The sequence below is a fragment of the Macaca fascicularis genome, chromosome 13 (assembly GCF_037993035.2).
Source record: "Macaca fascicularis isolate 582-1 chromosome 13, T2T-MFA8v1.1".
NCBI classification, from domain to species: Eukaryota; Metazoa; Chordata; class Mammalia; order Primates; family Cercopithecidae; genus Macaca; species Macaca fascicularis.
This window is the reverse complement of record NC_088387.1, coordinates 16,451,241-16,474,652: the sequence shown is the minus strand read 5'-3', so window position 1 is coordinate 16,474,652 and position 23,412 is coordinate 16,451,241. Positions and strand designations below refer to the sequence as shown.

The window sequence follows — 23,412 nt, the reverse complement described above, 5'->3', positions numbered from 1 at the left end:
CCTATAGCCAAACACAGTAGTGCTCCTGAAGTCAGTAGGGTTTCCTTACTATTTGAATGCACTTGGGCACCACAGAACTCTCTGATGACTTCTGTTCAGACAGAAGTTGACCATTTCCTCAGTCTTCAGGTTGAAAGAGCACCGGGTATGGCTGAGACCACAGGCTCTAACCCTGCATAACTGCACTGGGTCCCGTGACATGAGGCATAGGACTTCCTGTGCCCTGTGAGGAGTCACTCCACAGGAGCTCCGCCTGTGACTGGCCTCCAATACCACTGCATTTCTTAAAGCTTTGAAGGGACTTAATGCCAGTCTCTGCATAGTAAATCTAAACCCTTCACCCAAAGTTCATGTGTTAATTGCTAAGGTCATCTGACTTTAAAATATTGATAACAGAAATAACAAAGACGGAACTTGAGTAGGCAGCAACATGCTAGGCAGATAGGTCTTTGCATTCTTGAAATTTGATACATAAGATGGCAGAGGAGATAAAAGACCAGGAGGAGAGGCTTGCTTCAAAGTTGGTCTTATCAAAACACCTTGATATGTTAATGACTTTCTTTACAGAAGTTCAAGGCTATAAACTGCTTTAGATCCAAGGATATGGTGATGCTGAATGTTTTAATTGTGGTATTAACAGCCCCAGTTGTAAAAGGGAAGGTGTCACTCAGAGATGAGGGACAAGGCCCAAATTTTATAACTGAATTTAATTGGCACTGATTTGAGGTTGATAGTACCTGGTTTTTCCAGTTTTCAGGAAATACATCTTTGCCTGGGGGGGAGAGGGGGGAGCACAGAAGGGAAAGGTGGAGGGAGAGTACATGATGCAGGAGGGGAGGGGAGGGTGCTGCACATCAAAAGGCCCATCTTGAATTTCCTGTGATGTGCTAAAACCCCAGCCCCCCACCACCACATCAATGCACAGAGCAGTCACACCTCTCCTACATCAAACCCCAATTACTACACACCTAGGGAAGGTGCCCAGCTCTCCCACTGCAGCAGTCACCCAAATGAGAAGGAAGGAGGCACACAGACACCCAAAGGTAAGAGGAAAAGACCCAAAGCCAGTAGAGCCAAAGAGGAGAAAATCCTGATGGGGTGAAAACCTTCTAAGGATCTTCCTGTCTGTAATGTCTTTCTCTCCCCAAAAGACCTGCATCTGGGAACAACTGGGTCATTTATTATCTTTTTTTTTTGAGACAAAATCTCGCTCTGTCTCCCAGGCTGGGGTGCAGTGGCGTGATCTCGGCCTCCCAGGTTCATGCCATTCTCCTGCCTCGGCCTCCCAAGTAGCTGGGACTACAGGCGCCCGCCACCATGCCCGGCTCATTTTGCTTTTGTATTTTTAGTAGAGGCAGGGTTTCACCATGTTAGCCAGGATGGTCTCGATCTCCTGACCTCGTGATCCGCCTGCCTCTGCCTCCCAAAGTGCTGGGATCACAGGCGTGAGTCACCATGCCTGGCCCATTTATTATCATTAAAAGATGTAATCATGACACTCCGGACACTCAAAAAAAAAAAAAAAAAACCACTACCCTTCACACACACACACACACACATGCACACACACACACGTGCTTCACGCACACACATACTTTTCTGAGTGGGTGGCATAATTAAAACATGTTCGGGGGAATATTAAAATAAGTTTTTAGAATGTTCACGTAAAAGGCAGGTTGTGCTTTTGAAGAGAGTCTTAGATCATTAAAAAAATGTTAAATGTTAAGCTGAACTTTATATGATTTAATTAGAATTAATGAATCGTTCCTTATTCCAGACGTGCTGTTGTTAAGTATGTTTTGTCATGCTACACGGTTTGTGGAATTATTTCCAAACATTTGGGGTCTGTGGCTCTCTGGAAGGTCTTCTGATTAGGAACCTCAGCTCTCTGGGTAGAAGCAAGCCAACGGCTGCTGCCTGCTGTCACTTAGTGAGCGCCGAGTGTGGTGTAAGGGAGAGTGTGGATTCCAGCCCTGGGAAGCTCTCCTGTGGACACGCCTCCAGGACTTTTTCTTTCTGGAATTGGAGTGCTATTTGCTGCTCCATTTGCTCAGAGAAAGCTAGTTCTTTCAACAGCAGTCCCTTTGTTGTTAAAAGATTATCCTCATTTCACTCACTGGTGACTGTGGTTTGGTTGGGTTTTTGGATTTTGTTGAGGTTTTTTTTCCCCCCAAAGTACCTGATTTCCTCTTAGAGTAGGGACTTTTATTTCTCATATTTTGGGGTTCCTCTTCAGTCTAGGGAAGGATGGACAGCTCCATGACCTGATCCCTTTTCGTCACAGTTCCCTGTTAGTGGGACTGCTTTTGAGTCGTGGCATCATGTGGCAGAGACTGAGATTTGAACTGGAGTCCAGATGACCTGGCAGGGGCTTCTGGCTGTAGCACAGCTCACCGGTGGGACCTCAGAAAAGTCCTGGATCTCTCAGAGTCTCAGTTTCCCCAGGAGTAAATAAAAAACGTGCCCCATCTATATAAGCCTGGATGTTTTAAATTAGAACATTTCAGGGGGTGGGAGGGATCTGAAAGACTATCTTCTGTGCTGCCCAGTGGGGTAGGCACAGCCATATGTGTCTGTTTAAATTTAAATTAAGTAGAATTCATTAACATGAGAAACTCAGTGCTTCAGGGACGCTGGCCACAGTTCAGGCTCGGCAGCCACAGCGGCCATAGTCCTGGACAGTGCCAGGCTCGGCTGCCTCAGCTGATGGTTGAGGAAAACAGTCCAAGAAGTGAGTCCGGGATTGGCCCGTGCTCCAGCCAGAGCTGATCCTACTGGCTCCTCGGTCTGTGGTCATCTGCTTCTGAGTGTGTGGGTGTCTCTCCAGCTAGCTCACACTTTCCTCCCTCTGCCTCATCTTCCCAAGAGAAGGAAGAGTCTACAGATGGAAGGGCCCCTCTTTGCAGGTTGCAGGCCCCAGGCCAGGCAGTCCTGTGATACCCACAGCCTGGGAATTGCCCAGAATTGGCCGCAACATTCTGCAGAGCTCCCAGGTTCATTCTTCTGTTGAGAGGGCTGCTGGCTTTTGCAGATCATGGAGCTTTATCAAACGGAGTCTCTAAAACCCCTCTTGTAATTGTCTTCTATCTTGACTATATTGCTGTCCACACCTGACTGTGCAGGTGCTATCATCCTGTAATTTTACAAGATGAAACCGTTGGGGTACACTGGGTAATGGGGGACATGGGATCTCCCTGTATTATCTGTATTATCTCTGTATTATCACGAACAAGTGCACGTGAATCCACTTTCAAATAGAAAGCTTAATTTCTTTTAAATGTCCTTGTGCAATTTTTATAATTCGAATCTCTTAAATTTTAGAACGTCGGCTTTGGGCATCCTAGAAACAGATTTCGAAGGACCCTTGAAAGCAAACTGAATTCTTTTCCCATAGTTGCTGTGAACAATTTAACAGTGTGTGGTGCGTGATGATTTTTGCTTACGTAGCCCTTTTACATTGGCCACAGAATTTCAGATAAGAATACATCATGTAAAACTTCAGATGTATTTTCCCAAAACTGGAATATGTCTTTGTTGTACGACTCGTGCACACACTCAAACGGTTGAAGTTAGGGGTCTACAGCGGTTTGTGGCCTCTGCAGGGCTGGACAGGGGACTTACAAGTGACAATGAGTGAACTTCACTGACACAGAGCCACCGGACTTTGTTCAGTTCGATTGATCGCTGGCACAGATGTTCCTGACAAGGGTAAGACAAGTGCACAGTCAGCTTCCCTGTCCTTGGCATCTCTGTAGCTATCTCTCCTTATCTTGGAACAACACTGGGATTGTCTGCAGATCTCTTGTTTGTAGATCGTTGACAAAACCATTGAAGAGTGAGGATCTTTGGATTTCTGCTTTTAATTCAGCATCATTCTGTTGAGTCTCTTGGACAGAACAGTACTGCGGTTGATCTTGAAAAGAGTGTGTGTGCGATGGTGTCATGCCAGCAAGAGGTGGCCTTTGCATGGAAGGCCCTTGGATTACGTTCCTTTTTCATCACTTACTGGTTGTTTGAGCTTTGACAATTATCCCAAACTCTTTAATCCTCCATTTCATTATCTGTAAGACAGGGACAACACTATTTCATAAGATTTTCCTGCGAATGAACTTTGGTTCACATGTGTGAAAGGCTGTGAGAGTGTCCGAGCATCTCAGTGCAATCTGCAATGCACTATCTGCCATCAGGGAACCCTAAGGAAAGCCTGGGAGGCTGCCTAGACAGGGAGTTCACAGTCTCACTTGGACATCTTTGTGGATTTCCTTCTGTGATTTACACAAAGAAAAAAGTCCGTCCAGGATTTTATCCAAACTGTTAGATTCTGGGAGAGGTGTCAGGAGAAACAGCTCATGACTTAACTTACGGCTGTGCTTCCCCTCTTTGATTTCCCTGAACACAACTAGAGTTTTTCTTACAAATATTAACTTGGAAAAATGAGAGTTGGCCCAGCCATGCTTGCTATGGACTCACGGCTTCCATTCGTTTCCAGCACAGGGGCCATTAGTGTGAAGCAAGGGTCTCTCTCCCGGGCTTAGGCCATGAGAGAGCAACAGCAGGTTAAAAGACCCAACATGGGCCTGATCACTTCTTACCTCTTCCAGGAAGCCTCCCCCAGGCTTTTCTGCGCCCACCCAAGGCTGAGTTGTGCCCAAGGCCCCTTGCATGAGAATGAATGCATTCTGACCACAGAGTTTCAGAAAAGAAAACATAATTATAACACCATCTGCCAATGAGTGCTTATTTAATGTAAGTGTCTGTTTTTGCAGAACGTCCATAATCAAAAGAGTAGTTCCGCCTTTGGCACATAAATCTGACATAAGCAGCGGGAACCAGGAGCTCTACCTCCCTCTGAAGAGGGCCTGGCTGTGAGCAGGGCAGGACAGCCAAGGAGGGTGGCTGGTCCCAGAGAAGCTGTGCTCCAATGCTGGCTCCTCCCTGCCTACCTCCACTGCTGTTAGGTGCACCGGACGCCCCTGAGTGAGCGAGGGGAGGCCAGCCTACACTACTGTGTCCTGAGGGCAGAGGTCCCCAGGCTGCAGTGTGTCTCCCCCTCTTAATTATTTAGGAGGGAAAGGGCTGGCAACTGTTCCCTTTCTTGAATCTGTTTCTTTATCCTTTCATTAAAAATTGTGGTCATTCTTCTTTTTCTCTCTGGGCCTCCAAAACCCAGTCAGGGTCAGGCCCAAAGGTTCTGCAGCGGGGGCCACTCTGCAGGGCCTGCTCCAGTGCTGGTCGGGAGGTGGCCGAGCATTTCTGCATCCATGTGTGCTCACACGCCATTCATTTATACGCCTGACCTCTGACCCAACAATTCAACCACTGGGACTCTATTCTAAGGAAATAATTAGAAGTCTGTCCACTGTGTCTTTTGTGTACCTTGTGGCATTCATTATAATAGTGAAAAACATTGAAATAAAGTTGAATGTCCAACCTTAGGGGATACTCTTGGTACATTCACACGGTGGAATACTATACAGCCATGTTCCTGAAGAGTATTTCAAATGAAGAGGCTCATTAAATCCTTAAGCAAACAGGATACAAAACTCAATATACAATATGACTCCTAATGATATATCTATATATCTATACATAATGAAAGGAAATATATCAAAATCTCAATAATGTTTCCATATGGTAGGACCAGCAGTGATTTTTAGTTTTCTTCTTTATACTTTGACATACTTGAAAACTTTTTACAATTAGTATATACCGTTTTTATAATCAGGAAAATGTGAAAAACACTGAAAAACCTATCAGTGACTGAGCCAGTGTGGTGGAAGTTGTCGTCCACTAAAATTCTGGTATCCTGTATTTTGGGGGAGCACCGCAGGTGAACCCATAGAGGTACTCATCAGCAAGAACGTCTTGAGAACGTAGACCACCCCCCACTAAACATTCTGAGGCAGTGATCACTTTTTTTGTTCAGACAGTCTCTTAGGAAAGTGTCAAACCAGATCCTAAAAACACAGAGTTAAAACCTTGGGGAATCCTCAGTTTGGGGCTGCTATGGACAAATAGAGAAACTGCAACCCCGGGGATAACTGGTGGTTGCCAGGACACCCAGGCCAGACTGAACCAGGGCTAGAATCCCCACCCCACTCCTCTTAGCACCCTGTCCTATCAGTGGACTCAGCCACAGGGTGTGCAGGGTGGACAGGCCAGCACCCAGCCTCCCTCTTGGGAGGGCACTGCTTTCTCAGAGCCACCGTGGCCGCGTTAGTGCATCGTGACATTGACTGAGTGGCTGCCGACTAGCATGTTTTAAATGGAAAGGGACCATGTAGTATGCACCGCGTAACATGGTCTAGGATGGAGAATGTCATGTAGGGCAGGTGTTGGTTTTGCATGGATACGTGTGTGTTTGTATGTATGTGTAAGTGTGTTTAGAGAAGGCTTGAGTTTCTTGAGAGACCTGTGGAAAAGCTGGTGTCTCGGAAGACACGTCTTTCTCATTTTCAGCCAGCACTCCTCATCAAGCTCCTGAATCCCCTGCAGACATTTGGCTCTCAGAAGGCAGATGTACGCTGGGGAAAGGCAAAATCCCCACTGCCCACTGCCCCGGCAGCCATTCACCGGGTATCCAGAGCTGAGACCCAGGGCACATGCCACATCTGGCACTGGCCTGGCTGGAGCCCCAAGGGTGTGTGAGGCCCCAGCTCCCCTCAGTCCCATGACTGCTGTGAGAACCAGCTCCCTTGGAAACCTGACAACCTGAGTCATCTTGGCACAGGTTTTAAGCATCACAGAGAAACAAAGCATTGAAAGATGCAATATTCTGTTCGTGAAAGACCCAGGAGGACATGCACTGGGTTGGAGCAGGGAGAGCCCCAAGTCACAGCACAGCGTCCCCTGCATTGCAGACACTGAGGAGCTCTGATTTCTCTGCTGCGTGTCTTGCTCTTTGGGAAAACAAATCTCCAACACCAGATCATCTCTCCATCCCCAAGGCTATGAAAGTTCCCAGATCCCAGACCACACGGCTCCATAGGCCATCATCTGCCCCTCTGCACAAACTTGGCCTTGCAATGGCCCCATCAGCTTTACTGAAGCCTTGGCTTCCCCCAGGCCACCTGCCACCAGCATGCCGCATGTACACTGCATTAATCACGATACTAACTGTTCCAGAGTCAGGAATTCATGGGAAGCCACAGAGAGCTAGTGTTGACACACATATTTTTCTGGCTCTAGCCCACTTTCTAAGCATGATTTTCGGAGCACAGTGTCCCGTTCTTCATGGGTGCCAATTCCAATGGCCTCAGCCACTGGCCATGGAGGCCACTTCATGAGGACTTGCAGGACAGTGGCATTCTATGATGTGGATGTGGCTCTCAGGTTCTCTCATGAACTGTGTTGTCACCTGCCCCAAACCTGGTGCCATTTCCCAGCCAGCCATGAGCCTGGAAAGCCCACTATCTCTGGCTGACACTTCCAAGTGGCCGTAAGGTCACAACATTCGACAAAATCAGAAGCTTTGCTCTTGAGCTTTAGGTCTCCTGGACCAGATATCTTGGGGTGTTCCAACAAAAGTCACCTGCAGAGGCTTGAGAGCTGGACTGGGGCCTCTTAACCACAGAGACTGACTCCTGGCTCTGCCATTGCTAATGGAGTGGCTATGGGGTGCCCTCCCACTGTCCTTCTGCCCTCTATGCTGTGCGTCCTGGTCCAGTGTCTTGCCGTGCCCCCCAGTTCTGCCCCCTGCCTGAGCACACCCACCCTGTGAGCCTTCCGCCTTAGCCCATGGAAGGCACTGGCCTGGGTTTTGTTGTGTTTTTTTTTCCTGCTAAAGGAATGACTATTTCATGGTTATTAATGAAAGTGATAGCAATTCCCTGTGTATTTATCTTAGATTATGTGGTCGTTACAAGCTGAAGTACCTCAAGCAGCCAGTCTGCGGTTGATTTGAAAACAGGCGAGTCTCAACAGTGAGCTTAAGGAAAGGTGTCAGGTATAAATCTTGTCTTCAAACAGCCAGGGTGCATTCCAGACTTCAGAGACACTTCTTTGTATAAAGGCCCTTTTTTTTCTCTCCCGCCTTTCTTTTTCTTGGGCCTGGAGGAGGATGAAAGTGCAGGGGTGTGTGCGTTCGTTTAGTCTGATAATGAGGGTGAGGCTCACGGGCATGGTAATTTGGCAGCTTTGGCACTTCCTGTAACAGTTTTGATTTTTTTTTAATCCGAAGGGCTGCTTAAAGACAAGCATTTTTTGTTAAACTGCTGGTAGTTCATTTTATGCAGGAACTGTGCAATTAATCTTGTTTATATTAAAGAGACAGGTTGCTTTTGTCAGCTTTCCTGCGCTATAATTAATGAAGATCAAAAACGTTACAAAAACATAATATTTAGCTTAATGCAGATGAGGCTAGGCAACAGCTGCATCAATTAGAGGAGCAAAAGGGGAAAGAAATACCCTTTGCTTCGGAATAACTCGGATGCATGAAAAAACACGGATTGTGAGGCTCCTCACCTCCGCTCGCCTCCCCTGGTAGGCCCGGTGAAGGATGGGGTTTGGACGTCAAATAGTTTGTAAGGCCACACCAATTATGTTGTAAATGCAGTTGGAGGCACCTACACTTAACCCACGTTTATCCAGGTGTGTGGCTGTAGATTAGAAGCATGGAGCCTGAGGACCTCTGCGGCAGAGGAGGGTGAAGAAATCAGATGGCAGGCAGAACCTGATAGAACCATCCAGCCCGCTGGAGGGCCTCCATGAGCCTGGGGCCACTTGATTTATAGCTCTCTATTTGAAGGACTGTCATGAGAAACCAAAACAGTGATTAGATATGCCCAAACAGATGGCATTACCTGCCCGTGACTTCCTAAACCAGTGACTAAGACCTTTGGCTTCCGCAAGGGAGTTCAAACAGGGTCATCTCTGCCGATAAACAACAGGCTTTGCTCTGTCTCATGAAGTGAAGGTGAACAGCTACCTGGGAGCCCACCAGAAATTTGGTGGAGCTGCAGTGTGAGGGCTGGAACTGGCTGTCAGTGGCACCCAGGCCAGTTACCTCACTTAGATTTCAAGGAATTAAGGCCTGGGGAAAGTGTAGAGATGCAAGTCCCATAGTTAGAGAGCCTTGGCTGGGCATGGTGGCTTACGCCTGTAATTCCAGCATTTTGGGAGGCCGAGGCAGGCAGATCACCTGAGGTCGGGAGCTTGACACCAGCCTAACCAACATGGAGAAACCCTGTCTCCACTGAAAATACAAAAAATTAGCCGGGCATGATGGTGGGCACCTGTAATCCCAGCTACTCGGGAGGCTGAGGCAGGAGAATCGCTTGAACCTGGGAGGTGGAGGCTGCGGTGAGCTGAGATCGTGCCATTGCACCCCAGCCTGGGCAACAAGAACAAAATTCTGTCTCAAAAAAATCAAAGAGCCTTCACCTTTTCTGCTGAGCTTCAAAACTTGGGATCCTAATCGTAAAAGTCCAGGACAAGGAGGGATATGCAAAATGAATCATAACCCAAATATTTTCAGCAAATTCTGGTGACACAAGAAGGCAGCTGAGCAGATGGAAGGAAGTGCCCATAATCGAGCATCTATGAGGGAAATGTCACTGTCAGTCAACCATCTAACCAGAAAAGCACCCAAGGGAGCCTTGCGCCTTGCCAGATTTCAACGTCATGTGAAGTTTCTTGGCTACCCAGAATGCACTGGTAAACATCAGAACCTGCTGGCGTGAGAGACTCTTGGTGCAACGGAGGGATTTGAGTGGCATCAGGAATGCCAGTATTCTAAACCAAATGGTGTTCCTACCTGAAATCAAACCAAAGTCATCTCCAAGTTTTAGAGGACACCTCTACAGGCATCATAACACTCTCATGCCCTTTAACTTCTGCTCTTCAGAATGTATAAAAAGGGCATCTCCAGCCAGGCACAAAGATGTTCATTGCAACTGTATTTATGATAGTGAAAATTGGGAACCAACCTGAAGGGCAAACATTAGGGGATTGGTTGATTTAATTATGGCTTGTGCATATGATGGGATACTTCAGTCCATTAAAAAGGCTGTCGTTAAGAATAATTAAGACAATAGGGAATGAAATAGTCAAACCACAAGTAGCCTGAACAGTGTTTTAATTTAATTTAATTTATTTTTTTGAGACAGAGTCTCAATCTGTCGCCAGGCTGGAGTGCAGTGGCACAATCTCAGCTTATTGCAAGCTCTGCCTCCCGGGTTCACGCCATTCTTCTGCCTCAGCCTCCCGAGTAGCTGGGACTATAGGCACCTGCCACCACGCCCGGCTATTTTTTTTGTATTTTTTTTTTAGCAGAGACAGGGTTTCACCATGTTAGCCAGGATGGTCTCAATTTCCTGACCTTGTGATCCGCTTGCCCTGGCCTCCCAAAGTGCTGGGATTACAGGCGTGAGCCACTGCGCCCAACCTCTAATTTTATTTTTTGTTGTTGTATTTATTTATTTTTTGAGACAGAGTCTCATTCTGTCACCCAGGCTATAGTGAGTGGTGTGATCTTGGCTCACTGAAACCTCCGCCTCCTGGGTTCAAGTAATTCTCCTGCTTCAGTTTCCCGAGTAGCTGGGATTACAGGCATGCACCACAATGCCATGTTGGCCAGGCAGGTCTCGACCCCTGACCTCAGGTGATCTGTTCACCGCGGCCTCCCAAAGTGCTAGCATTACAGGAGTGAGCCACTGCACCTGGCCTAATTTCATTTTTTAAAATGTATATATCTTTTAAGATATATACATCTCTACAAATAAGGGACTGAAAGAAAATGCCAAAACCCAAAACTGATGGGTTATGGTTTTATTTCCTCTTTATATTTTTCTTTTATTTTCCAATTCTTCCATAATTGGAAAATAATTATATTACCTTGCATTCATTAGCATTTACTGTTGTAAATACTTTATACACATCATCTCATTTAATTTCTCTCATTAATCCTCACATTCTGACCTAGGTTCTATAAATATCATAATTTTACTGATAAGACAACCAAAGCACAGAGAGATTTATTACCTGTCCAAAGTTGCATAGCTAGTAAATTAAGCCCAGATTTGAACCCAGGAAATCAGACATCAGACTCCTGTTCTTATAATCACTACCCTTTGATGCTATTATTAAAATTAGTTGTGAGCACTTCCCTGGGGGAGAAATGCCAGTCACTCACAGCCTGGTGGGAATTCCTGTGTAAGATTATCTTCCTGGCCGGGTCCAGTGGCTCACACATGTAATCCCAGCACTCTGGGAGGCTGAGGCAGGTGGATCACCTGAGGTTAGGAGTTCAAGGCCAGGCTGGCCAACATTGGTGAAACCCCATCTCAATTAAAAATATATATAAACAAAAATTAGCCAGCCATGGTGGCGGGCGCCTGTAATACCAGTTACTCAAGAGGCTGAGACAGGAGAATCACTTGAACCTGGGAGGTGGAGGTTGCAGTGAGCTGAGATTGCACCACTGCACTCCAGCCTGGGCAATAGAGCGAGACTCTGTCTCAAAAAAAAAGATTATCTTCCCAGTGACAGATGCTTGAATAAAAGTTACTGAGGGAATGGGACAGAGGAAAACAGAGACACAGAGACATAGAATTCAAGGACCATATATACCAGGCACAGGGCTGGGTGCGATGAGCTTTGACTAAGATGAAAAGAGCAAAGCACGTGGCTCACAATTTTGCCAAGGAGAGTGGGTGGGGAGCCTTTTCCAAGGATACTTTCAGGACTGGTGGCCACATAATGGGATAGAGACCACCATACCTGTCCAAAGTTAGCAGGCCGAGAGAGGGCAGGTTGGTTGCAGAATGCCTGTGAAATTCCTTTAAGTAATGAGCTATTCAAATGGTAAACATATACATTAAGATGGGAAAATGGCAGCCCATGTATCTTGGGGTATAGATCTTGATGTATAGCCATCTGCCCACACACCACCATCCGCTGCTGGTCTCTGGAACAGGATCTTCCATTCTAAAGAGAAAATGATCTAGGACACAGTGTGGAAATGCCATCTATGTTATCTAGGTTGCTATAACTGCAGGATTTTATAAGAAGGTGGTGAGGGAAATGGTGGATAAGGTGTGTCACTTTTCCTCACTGAGAGACTATAGCAAGAGATCGTAGAGGGGATAGTCTTACACAAAGAGAGGGACTCCTTTAATTCTCTTTGTCTGACCCTAGAAGACTTATCATGCTTTTCAGGAGCAACCTAAGAAGTTTTAGGATCTTGATAATCTTTAGTGTCTCACTCATAATATGTAGAAAAACATTTCAAAGGATATCCATATTCTTGATCCTTCTTACCAGTCTGGTTCAACTTCATTTGACTCTTGGGCACCCAAATGGTGTTAAAGAGCAGAGGAAAGGCTCAAAGCCTCAGAACCATTTTCTCCTGCCTAACTGGCCTCTCCTCCCGCCAGTTTTCTGGTGCTTCCTTTTTGTTTCCGTTGCCACCAGCCTACCTTAGGTCCTTGTTCACATAGCTGCCTCAAGGGTCTCATCAGTCACATTCATCAGACAATGACACCACCAAATTAGTCTTCCTAGAAAATCATCTGGTTGTGTCCTGGTCCACCAAAAACAACTCTAGAACTGGACAAGTATGGGAGGTAACTGCAACTGTCATCAGGCGTTGGACAACAAACAGCACTGGACCGTGATCCTTAAGAAAAGTAAAATGTACCCATTCACCCCGGCTTCCTAGCCAGAGGGAATTTGTAGACTGCAGTGAGACCAAGCAGGAAGGATGTCTTAATGCAATGAAGAGGCAGAGTTTGGAGATAAAGTATCTAGAATTTGTGGAAGAGGATACCAGAGAAGAGAGGGATGCACAGAAAAAAAGTCCCAGAAATCAGCATGAAGTTTACCTGTGGGTCTTGGCCAAGACTCGGCACAAGCTAGCAGACAACAGAGAGCAGCTGTTGTGGGCTAAGGGCTGAGCAGAGAGCTCAGATGCCTCACAGGGATAGGCAATTCTGAAGCATCGGCTTAGCCAGAATGCAGAAAGCTCAGCTACCACTTGGAGCATCCAGTAGAGACTCCAAGAGCACAGATGGATTATTTGTAACACAAAGGATGAATGCTTGAGGGGATGGATACCCCACTTTTCATGGTGTGGTTATTACGCATTGCATGCCTATATCAAAATATCTCACATACCCCATAAATATATACACCTACTACATACAGACAAAAATTTAAAAAATTTTTAAAAAGACCTCAGAAAGTCTATACCTCGGGAATAAGGATAATGTCTTGGAACTAAAAGCAAAACCATAAATAGACCAACCCTAATAAAGAAAAAAGTCAAGCCTGACAGGTTCAGGAGGATCTTCCAGTAATTTGACACTTGCCCAGAGTAAAACTCAGTGCTATTTAAAGTAGATTCCACATATCATTACGATGTCTGGCATATGATAAAACATTACCACACATATGAAGAAGTAGGAAAATGTGACCCATAATCCAAAAATAATGAATTCAATAGAAACAGAGCCCAGGATAATCCAGATGTTGGAATTAACTAAGACTTTAGAACAACTCATATTAATATGTTCAAGGATTTAAAGAAAAAGTTGGATTTAATCAGTGAATAGATGGAGAATTCAGCAGAGCAAGTGAGAGTATTTTTTAAAAAGGAAATCCTAGAAATGAAAAGTATATCTGAAATGAAAAATTCACCAGAAGGGCTTAACAATGTATTGGAGGCTGTAGAAGAGAGAAGCAGTGAATTAAAGTCAGATCAATTGAACCTTCCTAATCTGCATAATAGAGTATTTAAACAATTTCATCATGTCCTCATTATTCAGAAATCCCCCTCTCCTATCTTGTGTACTTAAAGGAAACAAAATCCTGATATTTAAGGTATTTTGTAATTAGTCACCAAACTACCTTCTACCCAATCTCCCAATCCCCTTCACATTCACCCATTGTTTCAACCAAATCAATAAACAAGCTGCCCCAGGACCTGCACCTCCCGACTTTGGCCCCTCCACGCATGGTGCTCATACCTGAAATTCTCTCCCCTCTTTCAGGTCCTTGCGATGATACCAAATGCCACCATTTCGCCATTGAAACTTTCTTCAATGTGCCTAACTAGCAATGTGATTTCTCCCTTTTGACCTTCCGTCAAACAAACAAATGAAAAAACAAAGCAGTAACAAGAGAAGAAAAAACCATGCTTTTGCTTCTTTGTGAAAATATTCTTGGTCCTGCCTGCATGGTCCTTTGTCTAGGATCTAAGCCCTCTTATTAGACTGTAAGAGTGTCAAGGGCAAGTCTGTGTCTTACTCATCATTGTACACCATTCGGTACGTCAAGAGACCTTGTGAAGATCATAATGTCTGCCGAATTAATTGAAATATAACTGTGATTTGAGAAGATAGTCCATAACACAGGCATTGGTTCTGATACAGTGTTGCCAAGAGCTTTCACTGCATATCATAGATCTAAGAGAACCTCACGGACTAGCAGAAATGGAAGAACTTTTAGAATGATCTAAAAGAACTTTTAGAATGATCTAAAATAAGACCCTCATTTTACAGTTAAAGAAATTGCAGGCTTTAGTGAAGTGTCTTACCCAAGGCCCCATCCTGATCCAGTGCCCTTCCCTGTAAACCATATCACCTTTATACCTGTGCCAATATCTATACAGGATTGCATATAGGATTTGGAACAATAAATTTAAACACACATTTAAATTTTGACAAGAGTAAGCCCCTCCCATCAAGCTGTGCTTTATATGAAATTCGTTCCAATTTTCCTGGAGTTCACTACCTGCTAGTACAATAATCACATAAGACATCCTGGCCTTTCTGGTCGAATTCCCGTATGACCTTGGACACAGTGCTGCCCAGCTAACAGAAATAATTGATGGTTCAGTTCTTTGTGACCATTTGCTAAGTTCAGAGTTTCTTCAGTACCTGTACAGTAGCGTGGTCATTGGAATTACATGGCATTGGCCTGGACAAATGCAGAAGACCGATATTAAGACCCTCCAAGACATAGCTGCTACAGGGGGAACTGAGCTCATATAACCAGGAGAAGGGGAAAGATGGGTTTCTGAAAAAAGGCTTCAAGTTACATAGAATCCTCTCGGGATGCTGAGAAACTCCCAGGGCAGGTAGTTATCAGCCTGGTGAGCAAGTGCAAGAAATAACTGGATTATGAGAGGCCTGGCTCGCAAGTGGCCCCTTCAATACAGAAGCATCAGTGCTCCCAGATGCTGCACAATGGACAGCAGACAAACGCTGCAGCTGAGTCCCCCACCTGGCAGCTACCCTTGGTTGAAGAAGCCTGCCTCATGCAAGGTCACACCCCTTCCTGGAGACCTGGTTAATGTGGATGTGTGAAGGCCTGGGCCCCTTGCTCCAGTTCAGGACAGCTCTGTAGGGCCATCCCTGTGCTGAGAATGTATTGCCCCTTCTGCCAACAGTGTTGATTCCAAAGTTTCTGATAAATATCTCGCACTTACATCTCCAGCCCAAGATCTGATTCCTGGAGAACTGGACTCATGAAAGGAGCAAGGGCAGGGATGAAGGCTGAAGGCAGCTCCAGCAGAGCAGAGGGGACAGCACATGGCTGTGTGTTACATCCAGAATGCAGACTTGGAGCCTTGTGGTGTTCAGGATGAAGTCACGCACTATCCAGCTTTCAGCCACATCATGTCAGAATATGAACGAATAAACAATCTCTTGTGCTTCCTGGTTGATCTGGCCCTGGCTGGCTCAAGTGCTGTTAAACACCATCAGCCCTGTAAACAGAGATACAACATGCTCTACATAAAGACATCACATCTAAATTAGCTACAGGCAGTGGCATGCACCTGTAGTCCCAGCTACTCTCCAGGCTGAGGCGGGAGGATCATTTGAGCCCAAAAGTTTGAGGCTTCAGTTAGCTATGCTTGATTGAGAACCCCATGTCAAAAAAAAGAAGAGAGAAAAGGAAAGAAAGAAAAAAAGAGAGAGAGAGAGAGAGAAGGAAGGAAGGAAGGAAGGAAGGAAGGAAGAAAGACAGAAAGATGAAGAAAGAAAGAGAAAGAAAGAAGAAAAGGAAGGAAGAAAAGGAAGGAAGGAAGAGAGAGGAAGGGAGGAAGGGAAAGAAAGAGAAAAAAGACATGACGTCTTAGATGGCTGTCATCTGTTCTGCCTTGTAGGGCTGAATATGTCCCTTCGTGTGCTGCATTCACTCTTCAGCCAGCAGGCCCCTCCTGGGGTCATAAGTGCCCCTCCCCATGGCACCATGTCCAGGCCGCACTAAATGAATAAACCGTCTGACAATTGATTTGTCCAGTTTGCTTCACCCAATCTCCACAGTTCCCCCTACTCCCAAATACATTTGTTACTTCAAAAACCTCAGGAAATGAGGGCATTGGCCTCCATGAGATCATAGAATCTTTGATTTGGAAGGGACATATTACTCGGAGGTTATTTTCCAGTCACATCTGCTTCTAAGGCACCATGAAGACCTAGCCCATGATAAATCACTGGCTACATACATCATCATCATAACTGAGTCACTCTTTCTCTTTGGAGTTTGAGAAGAAATAAGGACATGCATGTTCCATATGGCACACAGGACCGGGGTTCAGTGGCCTCTCTGGTTGGGTGATTAGTTCCTGCAGCCCCAAACCAATCCTCCCACCTCAGATGATTATGTTTTATGAGCAAGAGGGAGAAATCTCATCACATTTTTAGGAAAAAAAAAAAGATTTTATGATGCAATTAATTGCAAGTCATGCACTGGTTTGGAGGGTGTTTTCTAAGACTTGATGGCAGCAGGAAGTGGATGTCCCCATAGAGTTGTGGGATGCAGTAGGCAACATCATTCAGAGCCAACTGCAGGCTCAGGCCAAACACAGCTGTTTGTCAGCACAAGATGCCCAAGCTGTATCTTCCCACTAACTGAAAAGCAAAATTATCCAATATCATGCATGTGAATATTAATGCATTGCTTTTCTCTTTAGAATAATTAATACTTGTATTATTGCTTTTATTAAAAATAGCCAATGTTAGCCAGGCTTGGTGGCTCACACTTCTAATCCTAGCACTTTGGGAGGGCAAGGCAGGTGGAACACTTGAGCCCACGAGTACAATCCCAGCATGGGCAACATGGGGAAACTCAATCTCTGCAAAAAACTACAAAAAAATTAACCAGACATGGCGTTGCAAGCCTGTAGATTCAACTACTCAGGAGGCTGAGGTGAGAGAATCACTTGAGCTCTGGAGGTCGAGACTGCAGTGAAGCCATGATTATACCACTGCACTCCAGCCTGGGTGACAGAGTGAGACTTTGTCTAAAAACATATGTGTTTTTAACTAATTTTTTTAGTTTTTTAGTGATGGGGGTCTCACTATCTTGTCCAGACTGGTCTTGAACTCCTGGCCTCAAGTGATCATCCTGCCTCAGAATCCCAAAGTGCTGGGATTATAGGCATGAGCCACCATGCCCGGCCAACTCTACTTTTTAGTGTATGATGATTTGTCTCTGTTTCCCCAGCCAAATCTCATCTCAAACTGTAAATCTCATCCCCACATGTCCAGGGAGAGACCTAGTGGGAGCTGGTTGGATCATGGGAGCAGTTTTCCCCATGCTGTTCTCATGATATTGAGAGTGGTTTTCCCCATGCTGTTCTCATGATATATTGAGTTAGGTCTCATAATATTTGGTTATTTATCATGTCTGGCGCTCCCCACTTCACACTCTCTCTCTCTCCTGCCACCATGTAATACGTGCCTTGCTTCCTCTTTGCCTTCTGCCATGATTCTGAGTTTCTCGAGGCCTCCCAGCCATTCAGAACTGTGAGTCAATTGAATCTCCTTTCTTTATAAATTACCCAGTCTCAGGTAGTATCGTTATAGCAGTGTGAGAACGGACTAATACAGAGAATTGGTACTGGCAGAGTGGGGTACTGCTATAAAGACAACCTGAAAATGTGGAAGCAACTTTGGAACTGAATAACAGAGGTTGAAACAGTCTGGAAAGCTCAGAAGAAGACAGGAAGATATGGGAACGTTTGGAACTTCCTACAGACTTGTTGAATGATTTTGACCAAAATGCCAATAGTGATATAGACAATGAAGTCCAGGCTTAGGTGGTCTCAGATGGAAATGAGGGACTTATTGGGAACTGAAACAAAGGTCACTCTTGCTATGCTTTAGCAAAGAGACTGGTGGCATTTTGCCCCTGCTCTAGAGATCTGTGGAACTTTGAAATTGAGAATGACGATTTAGGGCATCTGGCAGAAGAAATTTCTATAGCAAAGCATTCAAGATGTGACCTGACTTTTTCTGAAAGCATTCAGTCATGTGCATTCACAAAAAGATGGTTTGAAATTGTTGGAACCGAACTGTCGATTCCTTCCTGGGCAGGGGTTGCCGCGAAGGATTACCGACACGAGATTCACAGCAGAGAGTTATTTATTACTAGCGCGCTAGGGTCCCAAGCTCTAAGTTGGCCCTGGGACCCCGACTGCTTGTTACAGGCTGTTTATATAGGCAAACACAAGTTCAAACACAGCTTAGGGCGCGAAATTTAAACAAAGCTTTAGGCGCGTGGTAATTGGGTCTGTCTATGGCCTGAGCAAGGTGTCTTGTTCTAATTGGTTAGAGCAGGACCTTATGAGGTTTTTTTCCTGGAGTTGTTGATTCCGGGAACTTCGAGGCAGGGTGGGACCCCCGGAATTGGCAGGGTGGGACCCCATGAGGTTGTTTCCCGGAATTGGCAGGGTGGGACCCTATCAGGGTGGGACCCTATTGAGGCAGGGTGGGACCCTATCCAGAGCCACCTGGTGTTAATTTTTTTAAGTTCTTTTTTTATGAGGCCTAGTTTCTAAGTTTTATGCGGCCTAGTTTCAAAATTGTAACTTATGTTTAAAAAGGAAGCAGAGCATAAAGGTTTGGAAAATTTGCAGCCTAACCATATGGTAGAAAAGAAAAACCCATTTTCTGGGGAGGAATTCAAGCTGGCTGCAGAAATTTGCATAGGTAACAAGGAGCTGAATGTTAATAGTCAAGACAATGGAGGAAATGTCTTCAAGGCATGTCAGAGATCTTCACACCAGCCCCTCCCACCACAGACCCGGAGGCCTGGAAGGGAAAAATGGTTTCATAGGCCCTATGCAACCCCAGGACTTGGTGTCCTGCATTCCCAGCCACTCCAGCTCCAGCTGCAGCTAAAAGGGGCCAATGTACAGCTCAGGCCATTGCTTCAGAGGGTGCAAGCCCCAAGCCTTGGCAACTTCCACTTGGTGTTGGGACTGCGGGGGTGCAGAAGACAGGAGTTGAGCTTTGGGAGCCTCCACCTAGATTTCAGAGTATGTATGAAAATGCCTGGTTCTCCAGGCAGAAGTCTGCTGCAGGGGTGAAGCCCTCATGGAGAACCTCTACTAGGGCAATGCAGAAAGTAAGTGTGGGGTTGGAACCCCCACACAGAGTCCTCACTGGGGCACTGCCTAGTGGAGCTTTGAGAAGAGCACCACCATTTTCCAGACCCAAGGATGGTAGATCAACTGACAGCTTGAAAATCCACAGGCACTTAATGCCAGCCCATGAAAGCAGCTACAGGAGCTGTACCCTGCAGAGCCACAGAGGCAGAGCTTTCCAAGCCCATGGGAGCCCACCCCTTGCATCAGCATGCCCTGTATGTAAGACATGGAGTCAAGGAAGATTGGAGCTTTAAGATTTAATGACTGCCCAGCCAGGTTTCAGACTTTTTCATGGGTCCTATGGCCCCTTTGTTTTGGCCAATTTTTCCCATTTGGAATGAAGACTTAATGGCTGTACCTCCATAGTATCTTGGAAGTAACTAACTTACTTTTGATTTCACAGGCTCATAGGCAGAAGGGATTTGCCTTATCTCAGATGAGACTTTGGACTTTTGGGCTAATGCTGGAGTCAGTTAAGACTTTGGGAAACTGTTGGGAAGGCATGATTGGTTTTGAAATGTGGGAAAAAAAAAAAAAAAAAACAAAAACAAAAAAAAAAACGAGATTTGGGAGGGACCAGAGGTGGAATGATAAGGTTTGGCTCTGTATCCACACCCAAATCTCATCTCAAATTGTAATACTCACATGTCGAGGGAGAAACCTGGTGGGAGGTGATTGGATCATGGCAGTTTCCCCATGATGTTCTCATGATAGTGAGTGAGTTCTCATGAGATCTGATTGTTTGATATGTATCTGGCACTTCCCTTTTCACTCTCTCTCTCGCCACCATGTAAGATGTGTTTTTCTTCCCCTTTGCCTTCTGCTATGATTGTAAGTTTCCTGAGGCCTGCCAGTCACGTGGAGCTGTTTGTCAATTAAACCTTCTTTCTTTATAGATTACCCAGTCTTTATAGCAGTGTGAGAATGGGAGAATGGACTCATACAACTCCACTTTTTAGTATGTAAAATATATGTTTGGCCAGAGAGCCAACTTTTTAAGAATTGTTTGGTGCTGCCAATATTCCTGACACCAGTTCCTGAGGGGTTGTCTTTGTGCATAATTCAGCTCTGCAAGTCCTTACCAAGTCCCATGGTGTGCAGGCACAGGGTGATGCTGAACACATTCAGGTGTGTGTTGTCCCAGGTGCTACTCCCATCACTGTCACCTGTAGGTATTGACATGAGTTTGGGGTGTATCTGAAGAGCCTGTGATAAAGTCAGGGGAGGCTGAGGATACCCAGTCATGCCCTGGTGCATTTTGTACCTGACAGCTCCTCACAGCTGCTGGGACACACTCTGAGCACATCTCACAGGGTGTGGAGGACTGCCAGGAGAAGGGGCTGGTGTGTCCTCGGAGTCACCAGAAACTTGGCAGCCCTCCCAAATGTCAGATTCCTTCATGTCTGAGGACTAACGCTGCCAGTACTACTACAGAGAATGGAGTGAGAAAATGCAATTGAGTCATGAGTTTGCTTGAACTGTCTTTTACTTTGAGGAAGAGTCAGATGGAAGCATAGGATAGAATAGGCATCTTCATGATAAAGTAACATGTGGCCCTGGCAACCCACACTCTACTTTCCGTCTCTGTGAATCTGACTACCCTGGGGACCTCATACAAGTGGGATGACATTAGCAAAATGTCCTCAAGGTTCATGCATACTGTAGCATGTGTCAGAAAGTCTTTGCTTTTTAAGGCTGAGTGATACTCCATTGTGTGCATGTGTCAGAAATTCTTCCCTTTTTAAGGCTGAGTAATATTCCATTGTGTGCATGGGCCATACTTTGTTTATCCATTTGGGATCCACGGCATTTAGAAATAAATCGATCTCAGATTTTTAGGAATGTAGCTGCATTTTTATTTTCCATTCATTTCCAGTCCTTTTTCCTGGTGTTCTTGGTGACTGGCATTTAAAATGCAGGCAGTGCCAACAAGCCCAGCGGATCCATCCTGTCCAGTCCTCTGTTGCCTCCTGTTAAGACCCAGAGACATTGTCCCTTTTAGTAATTTAATAAATTAATAAGTCTCAAGGCTTTAAAATAGGTTTTCATTTTATTTTAGTACTAGCATACTCTAGTTCCAAATGCCTTGGCATTGCTTGGGGGCTCTTGGCATGGGGGTAAATAAATAAATGGCCTTGGAACTGCTGGAGTAGTGAAATGCATAATGAAACACCTAATAAAAGATGTCTTTAAAGATTACATGCTTGGACTTAGTGGCATAGCATCCCATTGGCCCCTGGAATATACAGTGCCCCAGGACGGGGAGCTCGCCCCCACCCAAGCTGGGCTTGGCTGAGTGCCTTATAGCTGTTGCTCCCCACACAGGATCGAGCTTCCTGAGCTGTCTCATGGACAGGCAGCGCCCATATGCATAGTCAAAACTCCTTTGCACATTCAAGGGCAGAAAGCACCAGACCGTACAATGCAAGCCAGACAGCAGGGAGCAACTTTTTTAAATCACCAGACTGGTATAAATAATATGGTGATCATGGAAACCTTGCCCTTTGCACCACGGGAAACATCCAAGCAGGGACACCCTAGGCCTTCTGCTCATGTCAAAGGGCTCAAAGAACCTCCCCGACATCAATTCCTCTGGGACCTGCAGGTGGTGGGGACCACAGCTCCTGGCCTGGGATTAGAAGCTTGGTCTCTGCCGTCAGCTCTCTGGCTCAGCCCTCTCCCTTGACTCTGTGACCCCAGGAAGGTCTGAGACCGGCTCTGTGTGGCAACTCCCTCCTCTGCACCGTGGGGGCGCTGCAGCCTCTCCCTCCCAGGCCAAGACACGGGGGCCCAGGACCTCTCCTGGTTTTGCTGCCTGTGCCCACCCTATCCCCCACCCTGGCACTTAGCCCAACAAGGCTTAGTAAGTTCTGCTGAGGGCAGGCATGTGGGCCAGATCTGCTTGTGAAGGAGCCCATTATCAATCCAGGAGAGCCTGCTCCACCCACAGCCAGATTAACAGCCCCATTGAGGTTAGAGGCAACAACATTGCCTCCATGGCCATGGCCATCGTTGCCGCAGCCATAGTCAGACTATATTAAATTATCAGCGTATTTGTGAAGGGCTAATCCAGCGCCAGACTTGTCATTAAACCTCCCCAGCATTGCAAGGGAGGCACTCACTACTCCCCACTTAACACATGGAGTCAATGGCGGCTCAGAGAGGGTGAGCGACTTGCTAAGGTCACACAGACAGAGGTGGGAGAGCCGAGGCACAATGCCATATCTACTTGACTTTCGACACTTCTACACAGCTTTGGGAACAGAGGTCGGGGTATATTAGCAGAATATACCATTCCTGCTGAGCAGAGGCAAGAACAGAGCGTTCGCTCCTACGTGGCTGGATAGCAATTGCATGTGTACATTCCTGAGAAACCACAGTCTACATCAAGCCTTTTACATTCCAAACACTTCCACATGCATTCACCTCAGTTTACCCTCTGAGAAATGAGTGAGCAGGAAAACCTGTCTCCCTGTTTTGGAAGCAAGGTAACTGAGGTGGGTGGAAATGGCATGCAAGGTCACAGGCTCAGAGCAATTCTAGTCTCTGCTCAGCCCCGGGCTGGCATCCAGCCCTCTGCCCCAGCCTGGGGTATGCTGCAGAGCATCACAGAGTAGCCTGGAGAAAGGAGGGGTGCTCAGCCCCATGGATTCATCTCCCCCAAACTGGAGAGCAGACACCAGCCACCAAGAAAGAGCCCAGAAAGGATGGCTGCTGTTTCTCAACACACCAGGCCACAGAAAATACACGGAGTCTTCACTCTGGATATTTTGTTGTGCTCGGAAGTGAGTCCTCCCAAGCCCGTGGTGACTGCCCCGTGTCACACTGGTTCTGGATCATTCGGACTAGTCACCACCTGCCCCAGCAATCTCTTTTTCAAAAAGTTTGTCCAGGACTTCAGTAGTGACATCAGCTCTTTCACCTTGGAAAAAATGCACAGGGTAGAGAGAAGAATACGGTGTGATTGCAGTTTAATCTGTGTCCCATTAATACATAAATTTAACTGTATAAAGAATGAAGTAAGCCAGAAATGA

General features: G+C 46.0%; 1 protein-coding gene across 4 annotated transcripts in view; it reads left to right on the top strand.

Annotated features, from left to right (window-relative positions):
• Positions 1–23,412, top strand: part of EDAR (ectodysplasin A receptor) — a 94,225-nt gene that overhangs the window by 20,986 nt on the left and 49,827 nt on the right. For 2 of the 4 annotated variants that reach the window (XM_005575224.5, XM_005575223.5), the window contains exon 1: positions 998–1,043. The exons of the other annotated variants lie outside the window; for them this stretch is intronic. In XM_005575224.5, coding sequence (XP_005575281.2) covers positions 1,011–1,043 — 33 coding nt within the window. In that variant the 5' untranslated portion in view covers positions 998–1,010. Of the gene's footprint in view, positions 1–997; positions 1,044–23,412 lie in introns of those variants that run through there. 4 annotated transcript variants of the gene reach the window in all.